At 45.6% G+C, this 17,991-nt stretch overlaps 1 protein-coding gene and 1 long non-coding RNA gene across 3 annotated transcripts; both read right to left on the bottom strand.

Moving 5' to 3' along the window:
* Positions 1-89: 89 nt before the first annotated feature.
* LOC142483642 (lysine-specific demethylase 8-like) lies at positions 90-8,189 on the bottom strand. 2 transcript variants are annotated; one of them, XM_075583658.1, is made up of 8 exons: positions 7,485-8,189; positions 6,936-7,015; positions 6,605-6,780; positions 4,981-5,113; positions 3,015-3,059; positions 2,424-2,573; positions 1,663-1,755; positions 90-1,566 (listed from the first exon to the last, which is right to left on the bottom strand). In XM_075583658.1, the coding sequence occupies exons 1-8, from the start codon at positions 8,137-8,139 to the stop codon at positions 1,402-1,404; spliced, it is 1,497 nt and encodes a 498-aa protein (XP_075439773.1). In that variant the 5' UTR covers positions 8,140-8,189; the 3' UTR covers positions 90-1,401. The 2 variants fall into 2 exon arrangements, with proteins under 2 accessions (XP_075439773.1, XP_075439774.1); XM_075583659.1 differs by having other exon boundaries at positions 93-1,566; positions 3,015-3,056; positions 7,485-8,188.
* A 5,271-nt stretch (positions 8,190-13,460) lies between these two features.
* On the bottom strand, positions 13,461-17,760 carry LOC142483641 (uncharacterized). The gene is made up of 3 exons (XR_012797406.1): positions 17,615-17,760; positions 16,137-16,257; positions 13,461-13,968 (listed from the first exon to the last, which is right to left on the bottom strand). It is a non-coding gene; the product is annotated as an uncharacterized LOC142483641 (long non-coding RNA).
* Between the last annotated feature and the right edge of the window lie 231 nt (positions 17,761-17,991).

The following is a 17,991-nucleotide window of genomic DNA, read 5'->3' as shown; positions in this document are numbered from 1 at the left end:
GAAACCCGGTGCGTCATCAATGTGGGTGATAGTATGGAGCTTACCCTTAGCAAGAACGCTTAGTTTAAAGGGGAAGCCCCATCTATAGCGCACATTGTGGTTTTGCAGGTGCTGGGTCAGCGGCTTAAGATCTTGTCGACGGAGGATAGTTATTCTGGATAAGTCGTTGTATATTTGAAGCTGCTCGCCTTGGAACGGAATTTGGTTCATTCCTCTGCTTTTGTTTATTATTTTCTCCTTGGTGGTGTATGAGTGGAAGCGAGCGATGACGTCTCTGCGTCTCTTTGGGTCTTCTCGTCGTGGACCGAGGGCTCTGTGGGCTCGGTCTAGCTCCATGTCTTCCTTTTTTAGGTCTGGTACCAGGTGCTGGAAGAGATCCTGAAGGTAAGATGTGAGTGCTTCTGCGGGAACCGACTCAGGGATGTTCCGGAACCTTAAGTTCTGACGTCGGTCCCGGTTCTCTTGGTCCTCTAATCCATCCTTTAGGCGGTTTATCTCCTGGTTAAGTCGGTTAATCTCGTCCTCGGCCGAGGACTGAACCGCTTCTATTTCCTCCACCCTGCTCTCCAGGGAATCTGTTCTTTGGGAGATTTCGGTGATATCCTTTTTCATTTTATTTATAGCACTATTAAAGTCTTGGCTGACATCTTTTCTGAGTTTGGAGAACATTTGGGTCATATAGTCCTCCAAAAAATCTTTAGTGATCAGGTGGCTAGCTGTGATGTTCTCCGGGATCTGCTGCTCGCGGGCGGGAGTGCTTGCCACGCTGGGGTCGGCGCCATCTTGGCTCAGCTCCTCCTGGTCTCCCGGGCGCTTCGACGGCGTGAAATAAGCTGAGACACTCTGCATGGGTCCCTTTTTTTGGTGCTTAGCCATCCTTGAGCTTAGCTCTTAGTGCCCTCTTGTTTTGGTGAGTTTTGTAGTGGTTTTTGTGCTCGTTCTAGCACCTTTTCATGGAGGGGAATAGGGAGCTCCGAATCAGGCTGGCATGTGGTGTGACGTCACCACCGGAAGATCTACCCATTGTTTTTATTACTGCATGGGAACGGGGTCCCCTCTGGAGCTGAACATCGTTACTGTCAGCTCTGGGGGACCACTGGTTATAGAAGGTACGGTGTCTGTGCTCCCCCAGGATCCAACAGGAAGCCACAATTGTCATTGGTTGCGACTTCCTATTGCCCGTCCAGTTAAATGCCCTGGGAGAACACCGGTAACGACACAGGTAAGTATCCATGGGGTTGTGAGGGTCCCCAGAGCTGAAAATAACATGGTTAAGCAGCGGACTACTTTCTGTTCCCATGCAGTAAAAAGATTGGGTTAATTTGATGGGATTGCTGCATTTAGCTGCTGTGGATACAAGTCTCAGCCATAGCTGACAATTGCTGACTGCAGACAAAAAAATCAGGACCACCAATAACTGACTGAAAAGCTGATGTCCAGAGCCCTCACGTAATGCCACCATTTAACTGGAATAAACAGGACCTGCCCAGGAGACAGGACACATTCTTGATACGCCGCTTTCGCCACGTTGGGGAATTTATCAGGGTCAGGATTTTCAACATCAACCTAAAAAAACAAAAAACAATACACAACAATCAGTGCGGGTGTTAAACACTCACTTTACGGCTTATGATCGACGATGTGGCAGTATTCCTCACTCACCTGACTTGTGTTGTGAAGGATTGAGCTTTCAAATGGATACAGGTTTTCCGTTTCATTCACTGAATACAAACGTATGTATTTTCTTCCTACGATCTGAAGGATAAGCGGAGTTCTCTTGTTTGTCACAAAAATCAAATCTCATGTTTGTCTACAAACGGGGCGGCTAACTCCAGTCCTCAAGGGCCACCAACAGGCCAGGTATTAGGGATGTCCCTGCTTCAGCGCAGGTGGCTCAGTCTTGACGACTGAGCCACCTTTGCTGAAGCAGGGATATCCTTAAAACCTGACCTGCTGGTGGCCCTTGAGGACTGGAGTTGGCTGCCCCTGGTCTAGAATTTGCACTGTTCCAGGTTCAGCTGCAATCTGTACAAGCACCAAATTGTTTGACAAAGTGCCTCTTATTGTGCACGTGAGGGGAAGGTCTTCAAGAGAACCTTGATTTTTCAGAAACCTTAAATGTTATTATTTATGCCAATGCCAGCATGCTGGGGCATGCATTACTTAATTTCCCTGTGCACCAACAATTAGGCTGGAGACCTACTACAGTGCTATAGAAGAAAACATATATACAACACACTAGTTATTGAATAATAATTGGTCATTTTCTGTTACTTGGTAGAGTGAAATGCTGAAATAACTGTTGGGAACAAACCGGTGATGTTAGGCAACACATATTGCAAACATATGATTATTGCAAAGCAGAAGTGCTGAGCGAGTATAACACATTGCAGTATGCAAGAATGAGCAAGGAGGAGCAGTACCTGTGCTAAGAAGTTCTGTTGTGGGTCCTGATGAAGAGGAGACACTGTCCCTGCTGGACCAAACCAAGCGTTAATTGTAATGTCATCTTCATCTCCTTCACCCAGGCAGCAATAATCCGGAATGCTAATATCCTGCTTTAGTTCACGTATCTTCTCCCAGAAACATGTTAACAAACATTGTTTAGCATTTTACTTGTTTAAAAATAACATTAAAAAAACCTCCTGTGTGTTTGTTCCTTTAAACTATTTTTCTATGATTTATTTGACTTCATCAGTAGGTCTTAAAAAAAAAATACAAATGTACAATACAATACTCTAACAAAATAACACAACCACTTCTGCAATACTGACACAAAGGTGCGGTGTGATAAACTCCCATTTCCACTTCTCTTTAGCACTTAGGAGATGCAACAGTAATTATTATTAAAAATGAGTTACGGCCGACTGAAATCCCCAATAACTGTTCAGCGACATACTACATCCCCAGTTATTTAACAGAGACACTTTCTATCTCCATCTGAGCCGTTTCCTTCCCAATGCATTGTGCTCCCACGCTAGACATATCAATTGCCATACAAATACAATACATACCTGTTCAAACAGTTGATGCTGAGCCAGATATCCCATACTGTTCTGCTTTCAGGAAAACAGAATATTTCAAATGAGCCATTTTTAAACAGTTATTAAAATAGCCGTTACAATTGAATTTGCCAACAAAAGTGGTTAATAATTGTAATCCCAAATATATCACTCCCATATTTTCTTTAAATTCTTTCGGCCGTTTTCTCTACCATTTAAACTTCTGTTTGCTTACGTTAAAAGCTTTGCAAATGCGAACTGTGCAAAACAACAATCAGCACACTCGCAGGGCGTCGTAAACATTTCAAGTATTCGCTATCCTCCTGCGTTACCTTCGGGCGCCCTACATGCACACTACACTTAATATTCACATGAAGTAGAGGAAGACAACGGCAGCAGAGGTGCAGTAGCCTCAATCTATGATGTTAACACGTATTCCTTGGAAGTAAAACAGGAACTGAAAAGTTACCACTTTGTATTATGCATCGCTAGGAATGGGATGGAAGTGGTTAAGGAAAGTATGGCACGTCTTATAATAACACTTAATCGGTATGTACATTTGCTTTTCGGCCTATGCTAATGAGTTAAATATACTGATGTAAGTCAGATTTAGACATTCTGACTTCTGGCTGGGACCTAAATTGGTTATTTACTGTTGGAGTATGTATAAAAAGACACTGGGCACGTCTCTCTGTTCCAACCTGACGAAGAGTGGGTCCCCTCCCGGAAACGGTTTGTTTCTCTGCACTACAAACAGATTCTAATAAAACGAGCTTTGAGCTGAATTGATGTTAATGAACCCAGAGTGTGGGCGTCTCCATCTACGTCATGTCAAAGCAACCAATACCACAATGTGCAAGGGGGCCGCTGAAGGCCAATGCCAAATGGAACCAAGGACACAGCACATAGAATATGGCCTAAGCGCACAGCTTTAGGAAACCTAGAAAAAGTCCCTGTTCCCCAAAATAAAAAATAATAGGATGAATTCACAGTGAATGGTGTAACCAGGAATGAAAAGGAGATTCATGTTTTGGACGGACAGAGAGAATCAGAGCCTCAACATAACCACACACGTTCCCTTTCATGTCTTTCACTCAGCAGCCCCACGTCTCCCTATATCAGTGTTTTTCAACCAAGGTTTTTAGGAATCCGAGGGTTCCACATAAAGGGTTCCCTGCTATTTTGTGGTCATTTGAAAATTTGTACCAAATACAGAAGAATTTACAATATATCTGATCACAGAGTTGCTATTAGGGATGGTTGGGGGTTCCTCAGAATTTCACTTGGGGTTCCTTAACCAAAAAAAAAAAAAAAGCTGTGTGTGCTGAGCACGCGCATTGTAAGTGAAACTTCTTTGTCTTTTGTCACAGAAATTGTATTTGTGATGGTGATGTTTTTAATTCAATGAAAGAGATTTGAGAGTATCATTTATTTTTGTGTTGAAATTTCCATACTAAAATCACTTGGAATACATAATATAATTGACTTATGATAACTTAAGTGATATCCATATATTTTGGATTGTAAAGTATCTAAATGCCGTTCCTCTCAAAAGTCTTTCATTCAATGTAAATCATAGAAATCAAAATACAATTTCAGTGACAAAACCCAAAGAAGTTTGACTTAGAACGTGGGTGTGTGTGGCTGCTCCTGCGCATGCGCGGCCTACAACGGTGACTGACATTATCCGCTGGGCATTTCGCCACATACGTGAGCGGCGCCGGAGATTTTTGCGCATGCGCTGGGAACAGTATTCAATCAGGTCTCTTGCAGTACACATAGTTCAGCCAACACTACTCTACGACGTCACTTCCGTTACACATTTTCGTTCCCAATGAAGGAGATTTTGTCCTACGAGATTTTACTAGGTGCCAGCAAAGAAGTTTCACTTCAAGAAGTTGAAAACCGCTGCCCTACACAGATATTCTAAGCGTCCCAGAGGTCCTGCTCATACTGGGGTTGCATGCTGATCACATACCTGATCCACTATGTATTTATTGATGAAATCATTGATGGTCATTAGGCTTTGAGACCATTCAGCATCAGTGTATCTGGATCCCAGCTCCACAGGAACAGTGCGGCACCCGGCCACCCTGCGGATGTATTCCACGCTGTTGGAATACATGCAACGTTACAACTTCTCGGGTGGCAAGTTTATTTTCTATCCTGGTGACGGTACATACGCTATGTGCTGTTTAAATGAGTGCCTCATTGCAGTGATTCGGTTATTAGCCCACTTCTTTTCTTGAGAGGATGACATTTCCCTCTCTAAAATCTTAAGTTGACAAAAAAACTATCCTCTCTGCTAATGTTTAAAAAATCTTCAACAATGTCCAGCACTTTTCCCCCCGACTCAAGAAATCGTGTCATAACAATGTGTAGGAGTATTACAAGGAAATACTACAATTATCCATCATGAAATATTAGAAATTAAAAGTGGTCAGAGAATAAGCCTTTGCTATGAAGTCCATTCATGCCCTTTGGTTGAGACAGCAACTTAGAAATATGCATCTAATCCAGTGTTTCTGAACCTGGGTGCTGGGGATCCCTGGTGTGGCGTGAATCTCTGCCAAGGGAAGGGTGCTGCAGCCTCGGGGTGAAAATCTCTGGGGCATGTCTCACACTGCCTGGAATTGTAGAGGCTGTGATCTGCCTCTCCTCTCTCAGCCTGACACAGAGGAGAGTGACGAGCCTCTCCATCTACAGACAAAAGCAGGATGCGCCCGCTGAACAGCTAACTTGTTGCAGGTGTGTGGGAAGGTAGTAGGAAAGAGTGTGGGCGAGTGTGATGGCTTTGTTTGTGGGGCGGAGAACTTAGCGCCGTTTAAGGGACAACAGCGGGTTGAATGTGGTGTTTGATTGAGAGAGTGTGCTGTGTGAGAAGGGGGGATACATGTGAAGTGTGTGTTCAATAAAAGTGTCAGTATTATGCGTCAGGATGCATGTGGAGTGTGTAAGAAGAGGGTGTCTGAATGTGGCGGGTGTGAGCTTGTAAGAGAGTAGGGGATGAGCGAGGTCTGAACAACAGACAGATTTTTTTTTAAAAGTGAAACTTCTTTGTCACAGAAATTGTATTTGTTATGGTGATGTTTTTAATTAAAAATCAAAACACAATTTCAGTGCCAAAACGCAAAGAAGTTCTAGCTATTTGCACTTCTATATTTATAGTAACTGTGAATTCCTTGTGTGTGTCACTGTGTGTGCGTGCGCGTCAGTCACTGTGTGTGCGTGCATGTCAGTTACTGTGTGTCCTCGTTACCGGACACAAGCTGTCCGAGTCCCCCGGCCCGGAGCAGCCCCCGTCCGAAGAGGAGATCTCGGGGGAGCCGGGGCACAGAAGTTTGGGGTGGGTGTGTGTGTCCTCCTCCTCCTCTCCGATGACTGGTGGGAGCTGGCAACACTGACGTCGCTGATGGCCTCTTCTGCCAGCAGTGACATCACTTCCGGGGCTGTACTTCGGTCACCATCAAGGCAATTTACTGCCAGGAAAATTTTCATGTGGTAGGTGCCAGTAAAGAAGTTTCACTTCAAAAGTAATTTAGGGCTAACCCTGCTCAAAAAATGGTTGAACCACTGATCTAATCGATGTGATCAAACCATACCTCCATTTTCTCATGCATGGCCAATGGTCAATCACCCCATCTAATATAACCGGCTGTTGGAGATTTAAGTAGTTCTCTTGGAAATGTTCCATGGAGGGGCAGTGGAGTTTGGGGATCATTGCTTCTAACTTGAGGATAGGACTCGGAGTGAGTTGATAAGATGCCTTATGCAATTTCTGTAAGAAAGAAAAGTGTTACAAAGCTGATAACTTTCAAGTTTATTGTAGTGCTTTTGCCATAAATCCTATTTTCCAGTGACTTGTCAGCTTTAAACCCTTATTCCACTTCCAAACTCACTGCTTCACAACCCATAGCTGCCCAGCCCAACTACCTCAGGAATGTCGGAATTCTCCCGATCTGGTCCATCTCTTGGTATACCTCCGAGCCTCTTCTGTCCTTTAGCGGGCAAATCTACAAAGTAATAGCAGTTCAAGTAAAAAAAATAAAAATAAAAATGTCCATTGCGTTGCCTTCAATATAATGCTATTGTAGCGTACCGTATCCCTCCACAAGTTAGCTTCGTAACATGCTGGGCAACTCTACCACCACTCACAAGAAACACAAAAATTGATTGCTACATTCACTTGGCGTCTATCAGCCTGGATACGGTACATCTATCGGTCCACGTCCTGAGGTCATGTCAACCGTCCCAGGCTACTTCCCATATCCTGCTCGCTGACGGTCAGTCCCTGGCTCTCCCCGGTCCTTCATATGAGCTGTGCCTATATCCCCCAGGTTACCTACTCCTTACCTCCAACACATTAAAATAAATGAAGGTTCAGAGCTTGGACCAATGGGCATAGCAGATGGGCAATGAAGCGCCTCCCTTTGTAACACAGTGGCAGAAACACATCCAGCGCATCTGTATCGGGCACAGTACCTGTTACATTTGGGTGCATGCAGAAAATGTTGTCCCCGGTCTTCGATCCGTCCTCAGGCCCCTCCTCATCTGCCCCCAGTCTCTCCTCAGGCCCCTTCTCATCTGCCGCCAGTCTCTCCTCAGGCCTCTCCTCATCTGCCCCCAGTCTCTCCTCAGGCCCCTTCTCATCTGCCGCCAGTCTCTCCTCAGGCCCCTCCTCATCTGCCCCCAGTCTCTCCTCAGGCTTCTCCCTGGCTGCCCCCAATCTCTCCCCGGCTCCCCCCTGCAGGATACGGATGACCCGGCTCAGCACACCGTCCATGATGTCTGCCCCCAGCAGCAGCCCCAGGTCACACACCCGCAGAGCCTCCTGTCCCCTCCCCGGTTCCCCCCCGCACAGCCCCGCGGCTTTAAACAAGCAGCCGTACGAGTACACTGCCCGCCAGGCCGCGGACACTTCCCGCCAGCTCCGGCCGTTCAGCTTCTCCCAGGAGTAATCCATCAGCAGCTCCCCGAGGCGGAGACACCGCGCCGACTCCCCGCTACACAACGACTCCGCGGCCTCCCGCACACACCACGCCACGCTGCCCTCCACCTCCGGGCCGAGCGCCGCCGGGAAACCCTCTGGGGATCCCGGCAACGCGGCCCGAACCCGGGCCCACAGTTTCCCTTCCATCCCCAGGGGAACTGGCGGCACGCGGAACGCGGCACGCGCAGGCACAGTACCCGGCCGAGCCGCGTATACCGTGCACCGCGTTTCCTTGCGGACGACTTCCGGTGGACGCTCTACCCGGATGTGTTTGTGTGATGCACACTGTGAACCTAGAACGGTTGTTTTTGGGTGTGTGTTGTGACGTAGTTCCGGCGGACATGTTTAATTGTTGTATGCGGAATGCATTGCATAGGGAGTGAGAGTCCTATGAATAAAACACGCAGCAGGGAGGAGGAAGCAGTGACACTGGGACCTCATATTTATATAATAACTTTTATTTCATATAGCAGCATGCGCGGTGTGCAGGATTGTTACAGACCTACAACTTATTAAAATACAGTAATGATACATATAATAGAGGAAACCTCCCTGAATCAAAATGTGTTTGTATATATTACCCATGATATAGGATGCACAATATTTACCTAATACACAGGCCTAAATATATAGGGTTGCCAGGCAGCTTCTCCAAAAATACTGGGCACAATGGGGAAAAATGCGACACCCCCGAGACATAGATACACACATGCATCCACTCTCTCATACATTCACACACACACACACATATATACATATAAATAAAACAGAAATAGCCGTGTTAGTCCAGTTGTGACAGTGCAGAATAGAATAGTACTCATTCTGCACTATATAATATATACACACATACACACCCCTCTCACCTGTCTGCTCCATGCTGTTTCATCCTCTCCTTGGCCCCAATCCTGGCTCCTGATTGGCTGCTGCTGGGTAATACAGCCAATCAGGGTGCAGGAAGTTGCCCAGACGCGTAGCAGCAGCCCTGTTCAGGGAAATCCTTCAGCCACCCCCAAGCCGGTCAGGTCACTATCCAGAGAGGTAATACTGGTATACACATACAGTACATGTTCAATATTACCTCTAATTTTTTTACTGGACAGAGTACCTAAATACAGGACATTCCAGTTCAATACTGGACACCTGGCAACCCTAAGTTACGTACAGAATATGTACTTCATGCACTGGCATAACAAACCTGTTGATATATAGGACCAGACACACACAGATGTGAACCTCCAAGGACTAACATGGGCGATTTGGGGCTTCTGGGTCCAAAAAAAGCACAATTCAATAGAAAAGTGCAAATTTTTTATCGATGAGACGGCACCAAGTCTGTAAGACGCTGATGTTAAAAATGAGTGGGACTGAAAGAGTCAGTCAGTGTTGAGAGGTTTGGCTCTACTAAACAGCGCACATCTATAACTCTCGCTGCCAGAGGCATGCTCTGGCATCTTATTGTCAATTCGAATGTACTATGGGATGCTTCAACTTTAACATGCCCAAATCTGAATCTACAGTAACTTCCCTTGGGTACCATCATTATCTAATATTTCTCTAAGCAAGGTGCTGTTCCTATTCATCTCCTCTTCTGTTGCTAGTCCAGTGTCATGGAAGATGGCATCAGTGTAGTGTCCTAATGCTTGAGGGTCTTTGACTACGGGTATGTTCTAAGTGCTTTTGTTGTGCAGCACTTATAAAAAAAAGTCACGGGTTAAGTTCAGCTGCGGCCTTACGAACGATAAAAAGGTTAATCCTGTTACAGCAGCATCGCATTTTCAGGACTGTCCCTTTAAAACCAACACAGAGCCAAATAGAGTATGAATACTAAGCACTTCAAGCAGCCGAAAACCTATTTTCCATAAGGATCAGACTTAAAAACACTTGCTTATTGCAGGTCCTAGTACAAATCTCCCCAGCCTCCACCAAACACCCGGAGAAAAATCCCCAGGGTAGGTCTTACCTCTTATTAGCTATATGTGTCATTTAAAGGAGAACTATAGGCACTGGGAATGCTTTAGAGAATTTGTCTGGTCTAGCTAATATTTTTACTAGTAAGTTGTAAGTGTACTCAACATCATTACACAATGCTCCATATGCATTTTAAGGGGTAAAAGGTTTTTTTTTTTTTTTTTTAATTTCACAACATTTTGCCCAGCGGATTTAAATATGAAGTGCAAATCATTGGGCATGGTTTTTTTTGGTGCTATAATCTCAGACTGTTTAAATCTTTCAATGCCACATAGAACAAAAACATTCCATTGCAATATGTGCCAGACCTATCTGGCATCGAAGTGGGCCCCGGAGATGATAAAACAATGATAAAACAATAGAACAGTAGAACAGTGCTCAGCGTAGTTCCGAGTTGGGACGTGTAGCTTTTTGTCCATCGAAGGCCACCATAGCCTCCGCAAGCGCTCCATCTACAGTCCTGTCGACCAGACGCGGAAGCAGGAACGAACTGTACCGGAGTACTTAGAGTGGCTACCTGTACCAGAGATGTTTTGTATATGTGAGTTATTGGATACTCTTACTTTTTAACTATTAAATTGCAAAGTTTATACCTTTCCTGTGGCTGTCATACTTATTTGGTTCAATGCATGGACACTGGGCGTTTACACATGCATGATACCAAGTGACTGAGGGACGAGCAATCCACTGGCGAAAGGAGGCACCGTCAATGCACAAGAACCACCTTATGTGAGCTAGTCTCACACACGGCCGTGTGAGTACAGTCTCTATATATTCACATTTTATCCCCCATCTACAGCGCATTGTTCTACTGTTCTATTGTTTTATCATTGTTTAATTATCATCTCTGAGAAAATGATCACTACTAAGTGTTTTTATATATTTTATATAATTTCTTGCGCTCACCACCACTTACCTTTACCGTTCTACGAGGATCGAGGGAGGGTCCTTTTTGGTAGAGCAGCAGCATATTACCGGGCCAGTATAATACCATTTATGATTGTTTATTTTTATATATATACTAGAGGGCGCGCCACAGTTATTTTCTATCGAAGGGGGCCCACAAGGCATTACAGTCATCACTGGCGACCCATAGGTTAAATAAGCCCCACGTAAATCAAAAAAGGTAACTACTTCCATTAAAAAAAAAATGTTATGTTAACTCCCCTCGAGGGGTTAATGACGCTATTTTTGGGGGACGAGAGATATAAATCAGTTATGTACAATGCACCGTGTTTGATAATGGAGATAAATACGTGTATATATAAGAAAGCAGACTCTGCATTTCTATAAACTCCAAAGCACGAGCACATTATTGAGTTCGTGTCCCAAGAGCTTTCAATCAAACTTCCTGTAATACGTGAAATAAATTGGCTTGCCAAGGTCACATTGAGTTGTCTAGAATCTGAGTCCCCCGCATATTATGGGCAGGACCTTGGCTGTCTCAAAGGGTCACTTGCATCAGGTTTATTTCCATTCCCGTTCTGTTACCAACCACAATCCAATAATTCATGCACACTGTCCGCCACCAACATATTTCCCTCCCCTTTCCTGCGCTGAAAGCATGTCAGCTCTCATCTGCTTCAAATCAATGAGCCAGGCATTCTGCCATTGTTTTTGTATTTTATTAAAATGACATCAATACACATGCTCTGAAAATTCGCCACTTAAAGTCCTAAGTGGGGGTATTTTTACTAGATGGATCGATTGTTAAAATGACAGCATCTGCTTCCTTGTATACATTTATTTATAATTCTTCCCTTGGTAATTATATGGGGAGCTTGGTGAGCAATAACCAGCTGTTTGAATTAGCGAGTAGTAAACACAGTTATTTGATCTGTGAAGGAGCATCACAGCCAAGGCCAGAAGCAGAAAATATAAGACAGCTGTTGAAAATGTGAAATCACAAGACAAAAAGGCATAGATTTGCTGACAGCACCATATAAAAGAAGGCAATGTGTAGTGATTTCAATCAGGGCATACGGAACTTTCTCATTATGGGTAAGATGGGGATGGGATAAGATGGGGATGGGATGAGATGGGGATGGGATAAGATGGGGGTGGGATGAGATGGGGATGGGATGAGATGGGATAAGATGGGGATGGGATAAGATGGGAATGGGATAAGATGGGGATGGGATGAGATGGGGATGGGATGAGATGGGGATGGGATGAGATGGGGGTGGGATGAGATGGGGGTGGGATGAGATGGGGATGGGATGAGATGGGGGTGGGATGAGATGGGGGTGGGATGAGATGGGGATGGGATGAGATGGGGATGGGATGAGATGGGGTTGGGATAAGATGGGGATGGGATGAGATGGGGATGGGATGAGATGGGGATGGGATGAGATGGGGATGGGATGAGATGGGGATGGGATAAGATGGGATGAGATGGGGATGGGATAAGATGGGGGTGGGATAAGATGGGGTGGGATGAGATGGGAATGGGATGAGATGGGGATGGGATGAGATGGGGATGGGATGGGGATGGGATGAGATAGGGATGGGATAAGATGGGGATGGGATGAGATGGGGATGGGATGGAAGATGGGATGGGATGAGATGGGGATGGATGGATGGATGGATGGGAAGATGGGAGATGGGGATGAGGATGGGATGATGGGATGGGATGAGATGGGGATGGGATTGGATAAGATGGGGATGGGATGAGATGGGATGGGATAGGATGAGATGGGGATGGGATAAGATGGGGATGGATGATGGGATGGGATAAGATGAGGATGGGGATGGAAGATGGGGATGGGATAGGATGAGATGGGGATGGGATGAGATGGGAAGATGGGATGAAGATGGGGATGGAGATGAGATGGGGATGGGATGAGATGGGGATGGGATAAGATGGGGATGGGATGAAGGGATCGTGGATGAGATGGGATGGGTCATGGGCATGGATCAAGATGGGATGGGATAGATGGATGGCGATAGATGGGGATGGGAGGATAAGATGGGGATGGGATACGATGGGGGCATTTTTCACCTCATGTTGCATGGACTGAGATGGGCTGGGATAACCGGGATGTGCATGGGATGGGATTATGATGGGGCATCGGCGATTTTCATTTCATCTCATTTTCATTCTCATTTCATTCACCGTCGATTTGGCATTGCGATCGGCATTGGCATTGCGACTGCAGTTGGGATGGGATGAGATGGGGTTGGGATGGGATGGGGTCCTGGTTTACGGCCTATGGGGTGCATTATAAAATGTATAATCCCAGATGGTCTTAACTTGAAATTCACATTTATTGTCACCTTTCTATCAACCTTTGCACAGTGACATTGTTTTTGTTTTGAATTCCCTATCGCATCTAAGCATCGTGTGCTTGTAATCTAAAAAAAAAAAAAGTTGGCGGTCGGGTAGTTTTTTACTCTCAACATTTTTCCTTCCTAACCAAAGACATGTTCATTAGCTTTAAAAATGTAGACCTAAATAGCGCAAAGGGAAATAAATATCAACGCGAGGAAAGAATTCTGGGTTTTATTTTGCAGAGACACGTTCTAATAAAATTCACAGCAGCCATTTTATTTTATTAGACCTTAAGGCTTAAAGCAGAAATCCTCCCCACAGTCTGAGTTGTATTTTTATGCTTCCTTGAGCAGTGGGGTCCCTCAGCTGATCCATGGCCCTCTGGCCTCAGGGGACTTACTGGTTTCCAGAATATTTGTCATTTTTGGGTACTGTTTTTTTGTTTTTACACCAAAGAAACTTTAAACATGGCCGCAGGCTCACAAACAAAAAGTCGAAACATCATCTCCCGTTGTCTTTGCAACTTTCTATTGGCCGCTGGAGAAATCTCTGACCCCATGGCTATCGGGCAAGTATTCCGGCCCGGTTAAGTTTGGCGATTGTGTACTGACGGGTCACCGGAAATCAGAAAGCCATGTTTCAGCTCCGGGTCCGGTAAGTAAAAAAAAAATCCAAAATGGAACTGCTGCTTTAATATTTCTCATAAATAAACTGCTGGAGGGCACCACATCGATGATCTGGGGTAAAAAAAAAGTAAGATGAAAGGTGGTTAATAGAGAGAAAAAAAAATATATATATATATAATATTTATTTATTTAGTTTTCCACCTTTTAACCCATTTTCTGCCAGAAGAACTGGCAATGCAGTGCTTTGCAATATGCTACTGACCCGTCTGGACACCAAGGGGTCAACGACATTGTTGACTGACAAAGGCAATGCCCCGCAGTGAAAGGGTTAATGACTTAAGAGGCGGAGTAAATGCCCCGATGATGTTAATTTCCTCCTGCGATATAAGGTTGTTGTGCTCGAGAGGGACAGGTCCTTGCATTTTAATTCAATCACGCTATATTCTGTAATTGCAAAGAGCAAGTGTAAGGGCTGTGATGTCTTTATCATTCTGCTCCCTGCGTTTTTGTTTTTAGCACGGCCATCTGCTGCGCTGAAAGTGGCAGCTGCCATGTTTTACAAATAACAAAGTCAAGTCCTTTTTTATTAAACACATACTGTAACGTGCCTAGAAGCAGCTTTTATCCAAGAGAAGCCTACACCTGGGTCCCCTCAAGTTGTTGAGCAGGGTTTGGGGGCTCAGACAATGTTGAGCAGAGGGGGGGGTACACCTAGGGTTGCCAGGTGGCTCCTTCAAAAATACTGGACACAATGGTGAAAGGTGCAATTCGCTCGAAGCATGCACGCACATCTCTGCACTCCATGCTGTTTCCTCCTCTCCTTGGCCCCACCCCAGGCTCATAATACCTCCTCCTGATTGGCTGCTGCTGGGTAATGCAGTCAATCAGGATGGAGGAAGCTGCCCAGCACCCAAGCAGCAGCCCTGCTACTCAGGGAAATCCCGTGGCTCCCCCAAGCCGGTCAGGCAGGGCCGCAGACAGATTTCCTGGGGCCCAAGACTAGAGTTGGGTCCGGGGCCCCTCCCCATGTCAGTGGTCTTGCGAGCCCCCCCATTTCACACCTCGCGTGCCCCTTCTATTTCCCTCCCTCTTCCCATGTTTTTTTCTCCCCTCCGTCTCACATCTCCCCCCCCCTCCATCAATAACCCCACGCTCACTCAATCCCTGTCCCCCGACTCACATGTATTTCTCTCCCATGCGTCCCACTCTTGCTCTCTCCCTCGCTCCTCTCACTCTCCTCCCCGTCAATTACCCCACTCTCTCAATCCCTCCTCCTCACACTCATTCCCTCCCCCTCACACAATCCCTCCCAACAAAATACATAACAAAATATCCCACCCCTCTAAATCCATACAAAAATAATCCTCACCCCGCAAATATATACAAATCCCCCACCCCACCAAATACATATATTAAAAACAATACATATTTTAAAAAAACAATACATATGAAAAAAACAATACCTATAAAAAAATATGCATATTAAAAACAAAACAATACATAGAAAATCCCCCAATACATATAAACCCCCCAATACATAGAAAAAAGGGGTGTGCCAGAGCCTGTTTCAGAAGAGGAAGGGGATGTGATTTTGTAAATGGTTGCTATAGAAACAAAAAATGCTTGTTACATTATAATTGTGACGGAGTGCTCACCACTAACAAGGCGTGACTGCGAGGCAGAGGTGGGGATAGGTATATCATGCCACCTGCAGCCATGGGGGCGCGTCTGGAGTGCAGATTGGTCGAGGTAGCCGGGTCGGATTTCGAGAAGGATAGTCAAAAATACTTGCCGAGGTCGGGGTTGGAGAGGTGCGGATCGTTACAGGTACTTAGCCGTGGTCAGGATTGGAGAGATGCGGGTCTTCATGGTACTTTGCAGAGGTCGGGTTGGAGAGGTGCGGAGGTCAGGAGTATAGAAGAGCGGAGTCCAGAGAGATAGCCGAGGTCAAGAGCAGGGAGCTAGGAACCAAGGAGCAAGACAAGACTGTGGAGGCAAGGGTAGCAGTGAACACTTCGAAAGGCTTACGCTCAGCCGATTTGCCAGTGGGCCGGCTGAGCATATATATGAGAGAGGAACCAATGAATAGACAGACAGTGGAGGCGCGTCCTCAGTGCAGGCTGTGATTGGCTGTAGTGGTGCAGGAGACAGGTGTGGGAAGGATTGCAGACGAAGATTGATGATGCCGTACATGTGTGCGTCATGTGCGCGCGGCACGAGCCGATGACGCCACCACACGGACGCAACCTGGAGACGGGGCCGGGAGATTCTGCATTTACCTCCGCGCGTGCCCGTAGTGCGGTAGCTGATGGCCCAGATGACGTGGCGGAGGAAGCGGAGCACCCGGTCGCGGGCTGGGGTTAGCAGGGAGCGCGCAGAGGGCGGCGGGGCTCACGGATCCTACAATAATACATTAAAAATGTCATCCAGAGTAGTTTTTTTTTTTAAATGCTACAAGTATTTTCTCAAAGTACTGAACTAAGTTATTTAAAAAAAGCACGCATGCGGGATATTGCTTGGACTGCAGCTATAAGATGCAGGGAGGATGGGAAAATTGAATTTTATTGCCTTTTGCCATGTCCCAAAAGAAGTTTGGGATCACGCTGGTAAGAAATTGTATTACTCTTTTTTTTAAATTTAATTTATGTTGTTGCTTTCAAGCTGTGACCCATCTGTTGAGTTAGTGAAAACATTGTTCGATTTCAAGGGAACATTTTATAGCTTAATGTAATGATTTGCAATCACAAAAACAATTTTGCCCACTGGAGCCGTGCATCCCTACTCTAATCATGTACATCTGATGAGTCATTAGGTGATAGGGTTAGGCAAACAAGAGATATTCTGAACAGGTGGCTAGGTGTTAGAAGCAGTCTTTGAAGGAGATCGGAGAGAGAACCAAGTACTTTACAGAGTAGCATGCAAATAATAGTTTCTTTGCTGTTAAATCATTGATCCAAAGAAATTACAATCTCATTTTTTGTTCCTGAGGCACAAACAGAACATGAATTGGCCATGGTTACATAACAGCGAGATTTGACTGTGTCTTATACAATGGCCTTTGGATGTAAATATACCAATCATGCATTGTAGTGTAACCCCCATTCCCCGGCTATGAATGGGGTCATATAAGATTAGTCCAGAAAGTAAATAGCTCAGTCTCTATCCATGTACTGTAGATGGTGTGGGGGGAAGTGCTGACTGGGTGTGGATGAAAATCCACAATACACATGGCAAATAATGCTTTCAGGGGATCATCCTCCGATAGCTTCCGGTGCTACCCAGAGGAGGTACGGGGGCTTAGTCACCCATTGTATAAGGACTTAGCGGAATAGCTTGCAGAGAGACAGCGATGCTAGAAACAGACTGGTTTAATTGGGCCAATCCAGAGAAGGTACCGGTTGCAGCATGGACAGCCCTTTGAGGACAGCGACATTAGGCTTCCCGATCCTTTAACAGGCGCTGGGAAGCGGAATGGGACATTTGGTCATGGCCATCCCGCCACAACCAACTTTCCGTCGGCTTTTAGTCGCAGAGGACCCTCCACCGCAGCTACTCAACTACTGGCTGCTTCGACGAGAAGGTAAGTTGTAGTGTAGGGTGTTCGTTTTAAGGTAGGGGGTTAACTTGAGGGGTTTTAGTGGTTAGCGTAGGGGTTAAATTTTAGGGGTTAGGGTAAAGGTTTTTTACGGTAGGGGGTAACGTTGGTATTGGAGGTTAACAGGGGGTTTTAGGGTAAGGACTAAGGTTAGTGACTTACCTTAGTGGCGAAGTGGCCGGTGAGGTGAGCAGCGGTTAAACGCCGGCGATCATTTGGTCACTGCAAAACAGCCGATACCAAATGTACTAGACCGCTGGCTAATGATTGGGGTATGTTACTAAAACTGGAAAACAATAAACAATGACATAGACATACTAGCTGCAGACTAGATTCTATATACAGGACTTACATTGAGGACCCCAATCAGAACTCTGAAGAACCTGCTTTCAGAACAAAGGGTGGATCTATATTTACCCTCTATGCTCCCTATAATGACATCACTGGTCACGGGATAGTGAGGGAAGAGGCGAAACTTGCCTGATTCCACCCAGTTAACTCCTTAAGGCAGTTAACCCTTTATAGAAACAGTAGCCATC

The sequence above is a fragment of the Ascaphus truei genome, unplaced genomic scaffold (assembly GCF_040206685.1).
Source record: "Ascaphus truei isolate aAscTru1 unplaced genomic scaffold, aAscTru1.hap1 HAP1_SCAFFOLD_3482, whole genome shotgun sequence".
Taxonomy (NCBI): domain Eukaryota; kingdom Metazoa; phylum Chordata; class Amphibia; order Anura; family Ascaphidae; genus Ascaphus; species Ascaphus truei.
Note: the sequence above shows the minus strand (reverse complement) of the source record. Positions and strands in the feature narration are given on the sequence as shown.

Excerpts from the sequence above, each read along its gene's own strand:
- LOC142483642 (XM_075583658.1), bottom strand. The coding sequence starts at position 8,139 with ATGGAAGGGAAACTGTGGGCCCGGGTTCGGGCCGCGTTGCCGGGATCC. Across the intron at positions 3,060-4,980 it reads ATAAATACATAGTGGATCAG|CAGAACAGTATGGGATATCT; the intron begins GTATGTGATCAG and ends TTTTCCTGAAAG. Across the intron at positions 1,756-2,423 it reads AACAGAACTTCTTAGCACAG|ATCGTAGGAAGAAAATACAT; the intron begins GTACTGCTCCTC and ends CTTATCCTTCAG.